The 4,282-nt window shown below is 37.7% G+C and overlaps 1 protein-coding gene across 1 annotated transcript; it reads left to right on the forward strand.

Annotated features, from left to right (window-relative positions):
• Positions 1-951: 951 nt before the first annotated feature.
• LOC122304771 (MADS-box protein JOINTLESS-like) lies at positions 952-1,935 on the forward strand. Its single transcript, XM_043117036.1, has 2 exons — positions 952-1,201; positions 1,829-1,935. The coding sequence occupies exons 1-2, from the start codon at positions 952-954 to the stop codon at positions 1,933-1,935; spliced, it is 357 nt and encodes a 118-aa protein (XP_042972970.1).
• Positions 1,936-4,282: the final 2,347 nt, after the last annotated feature.

A 4,282-nucleotide genomic window follows, 5' to 3' on the forward strand; every position in this document is an offset into this window, starting at 1 on the left:
ATAGCTGGAGATGGCTGCAAAGATGTCAGAGCTGGAGCCGGAGAAGAGGACTAATGAGGCTGCAGCAACAATCTTTAAGGAAGTTTTGGGCCAAAGATCAGGGTATGTAAGGGGGCTTAGCGAGATGGTTATTCCGGAGTCATCTAGAGAAGCAGCTGATGCCCAAATAGCGGAATTAACTGAACGTGCAGAAAGGTTTGAGAAAGCTGCTTCAGATTATAAGGGCCAGCTTGATGACTTACGAGCGAATGTCATGATGCTAATGGAGAGACAAGTTGAATACGACAAGTTCATGGAGAGATATGAGTCAGAGCGGCAGACGCAGGGAGAGTCTCATAGAGAGACTCAGGGACCTGCATAGTTAATATTTGGCCATGAACCATTTTTTGTGAATTTTGATTAGGAGATGAAGGTGAAAGTAATATACTTTTCACAAAATGCCTCCTACTTAGTTAATATTTTGTTTAGGGTCTAATGGTGTGGGGTAGGTAGTGTAAGGTTAGGTTTTGTGGATATTTTGTAGCTTATGCCATTTTACATTTCTGTTGCCACCAACTGCTCACATGGAAGTTATTGGTCATTGGATGTCAGGTCAAACTACTACAACAAGGTAAGTAATGTCCTACACCCATAGGCTTTTTTATGTTCTGATTTGAATTCTTAACGATTAGCATTGCATACTTATTTGCATGTTATGATTGAATTCGATTGAATAGTTTAAGAAAGAAAATCATCCCTCTTTGGTGCTACTGCAGTTTTGATTTCTCCTAAACCATATGGAAACCTATGAAGTATATATGAGGCCTATTTCGTATCTCTTCCTTTTTTTGTATCACTTAGTATCTTTTTGTTCAAATTTCCTTGTTAAGAGCTTAAAAATTCTGTCGATTAGTATTATAGACTGACTATTTGGTTTTATCAATGAAGCGTCGGATGATGGTTTCCAGGAAAATGACGAGAAAGAAAATTCAGATGAAGAGGATCGACAACACCACAGCACGGCAAGTGACTTTCTCTGAAAGGAGGAAGTGCATATTTAAAAAGGCTCTGGAGCTTTCAACTCTCTGCGAGGCTGAAATAGCGCTCATTGTCATAAGGGCTACCGGAAAGCTCTTTGATTATGGCAGCCCAAGGTTTCTCTCCCTCTCTCACTCCTCTTTACTTATAGAGGAACATATATCCTATTTATTAAAGCGTGCTAGTACGTAGTTGACTATGATTTATGAAGATTGACTTGTTCGTGCGTTCACTAATTGGTTGAAAGAGAGCTAGATGCTTAATTGGCCAAGATTTATTTTTCTCTGTTTTGTTGGTAAAGTTTCTAGAACTGATGGATGCTGTAGGTGAGAAGTGATTGCTTTGCATTCAGAGTTTCTGGTGATAAAGAATGGTGTCTCCCTACACAGGATTAGATATAGTTTTATTTATATGTGTGGGTGTTAGTTCTGAACAACAACAAGCTAACCACTGCAATTTGAATGAGTATTTAAGAATTAATTTCCGGCTAATATTAGAATATAGCTGATTAATAACCAGTCACCATCCAAATTTTTCCTAACTTCTGAATCGGTTCAAACCCAAGCTATTTTCGAGCTAAACTTTTCCATTTTAGTCATGCGATAATTAAATAATTTATGTTCATTTTCAGATTAGAAATCAGATAAATTATTCCCAGGTGTCTTCATTGTATATATGGTTTAATTCAAGTGAAAACTTGAATAGGTTGTCTTTCGATTATAATTAATGTTGATATTAAATGTGGAAAAATGATACTTGTAATCTTGAGTAGCTCAATTAGGTGCTCAAGTTTTTCTTTTCTGAATTGCAGAAATTGAGGTATTGGTATTGTTGGAAATGACCATCTCAGAAATCATAAAACAATTTCTAGAAGATGGAGATGTTTTCGTGACTATGGTGTTTGCCAAATATGTGTAATTTCTTAATATCAATGACATTACTTGTCGAAATAGAAAGATCAAAACTCCTAGTGTTATATGGAGAATTTCCTGGCACTAGAGAAATTTGTTGCTACATTGTTAAAAAAAAACTCTCCTGATAAATTGAGAACCCCACCCACCTAACCCAACCCAACCCAACCCGGTCAAAAGAAAAATGAAGAGTTCTCGAAGCCCTCTTATACTGACCAGTGTTCAAACATGGCCGTTGACCAACAAATACTTCAAACTTAGGAGTGTAGTCTTCTGCTTGCTTTTCTTTGCTTTTAATCATTCTCTTGTCCGAGTCAGAAGCATCAAATAGTTGCAACATATAAAACATAACTGATGATTCAACTTAGACCAAGTTAAAGCATTTTTTTAGAAGGGATTGTTCAATGTCCACTTGATGCAAAAGGAGACAAGCCAAACTTGCACTAGCAACCACCAATCAGTAAAGAACACATGAAGCATCCAACCTTTTAAATCCCATGTTATCTCAGGGATGCTATGAGCTGAATAATGGTTCTTGATCCGAAGATCCAATTAAATAACTCAGTATGACTATCTATCTAATTTGGAATTGAACGTTTTTGAGACCCATGATTATCTTGTGATACATATGTGATGATTGAAATCAATAGGTAGCAGAATATACTGCATTCTATGTTACATTTCTTTTTATAAAAACTATGCATGGGGAAATTTATTACTACATTGTTAAAAAATCTGATTAGAAAATTCTTCACATAGTTGGTATAGAAAACATGTACGAGAAAAATAACAACATTCTTGAATACTTTGATTTATTGCATTTTGCATTCTATCTGGTTGTGCATGCTAGCTAGCTTGTGTTTGATGACATCTCTAAAAGCTCATGACCTATTTTTTGTTCTTGTTTCTCACAGGATTGAACCAAGATATCAAGAAATAGAGCAAAAACATTTCATAAGCTGTCAAAGATTGATGGAACAGCTAGCTAAACCCATATAGAAAAACCTTCACTTGTAAATTTTTGTTACATTGTGATATGTTGGATGGTTTTATGTAAAACTTAATACAATGGCAGTGCAGTGGTTAAGCTTTAAATATGTACTTTGAGGTTATATGAATAATGTTTCAAGCAAAAATGAATTTCTCTATATATAGTATTATTTAACTTATTAACTTACTTTGTTTATTAAGAAACAGATATTCATGGAAAAACAACATATGAATGTACAAATTAAACCGGGACTGCTTCCAAACATTTCCGGCGACAATATTTCGCCGGAATAAATTTAACAACAGCAAAACTTCACTATTTCCGACTAAAAAAGTAGTCGCAAATAAATTTTTTCGGCGATAAATATATAGCCGAAAATAAAAATGGCCAACTTAACCTAGCAACAACTATTTGCGGCTATAAAATGTAGCTGCAAATACAAATTTCCTGCTAAAATATATAGCCAGAAACTAGTTTGGCGACTAAAAAACTAGCCAATATGTATTTGCGGCTTAAAAAATTTAGACGCTAATAAATATTTTCGGCTCAAAAATATAGCCGGAAATTATTTTTGGCTATTTTTGATGGATATTGGCAAAAGTTATTGTGACGCCCCCAAATCCCCACGCCCGAACACGGGGAAATCGAGACGTCCGGATGGTGACAACCCGGGGTCACCATCCTATCGACGGGTGCCAAGTGTGTGCAAAGGCAACAGATGTGCACAAAGAAACACGCAGCGGATAATGAAAGTCATAACTAAGTACCAGAATTTTTCTTAACGTAATACAAGCTGTTTAAAACATACATAAATAAAGTATTACAAAAACACAAATACAGTTTTAAACCAAATATAAAGCATAGCATCAGCAACCCGGCGGAGCCACATCCTCGGGATCAGCCTCCTCCTCTTCATCCCCCAACTCTGTACCAAAAGCTACGGAACCAAAAAATGGTACCGCAGGTAAGTAAAACCCAAACACTACCAGATAAAAACACATAGGACGCAAACAATATGCATGAAACATGCCCAATGCACAAAACCCACAAAACACGATTTTTCCACACACGCCAAAAATCACATTTGGCCTTTATCCGACTCAAACCAGAATTCATATTAACCGTATGCACCATGACCTCCCCTAGGGGTCATCCGCACACCCTGGCTCTAGTGCCACACCGCAGAGTACCACTACGCATGTGACTCCTAACGAGCGATGCCCAGTTCCACTCCCCGTGTGTTCGTAGCCAAGCATCCTCTAGCCCTCACCAGCGAAGGGCCACGGAGTCGGTGCGTAGAGCGATGCCCGGTTCCGCGCCCGGCGCGTTCGTAGCCAAGCAACCCCTAACCCCCGCTCCCGTC

The sequence above is a fragment of the Carya illinoinensis genome, chromosome 3 (genome assembly GCF_018687715.1).
Source record: "Carya illinoinensis cultivar Pawnee chromosome 3, C.illinoinensisPawnee_v1, whole genome shotgun sequence".
Lineage (NCBI taxonomy): Eukaryota > Viridiplantae > Streptophyta > Magnoliopsida > Fagales > Juglandaceae > Carya > Carya illinoinensis.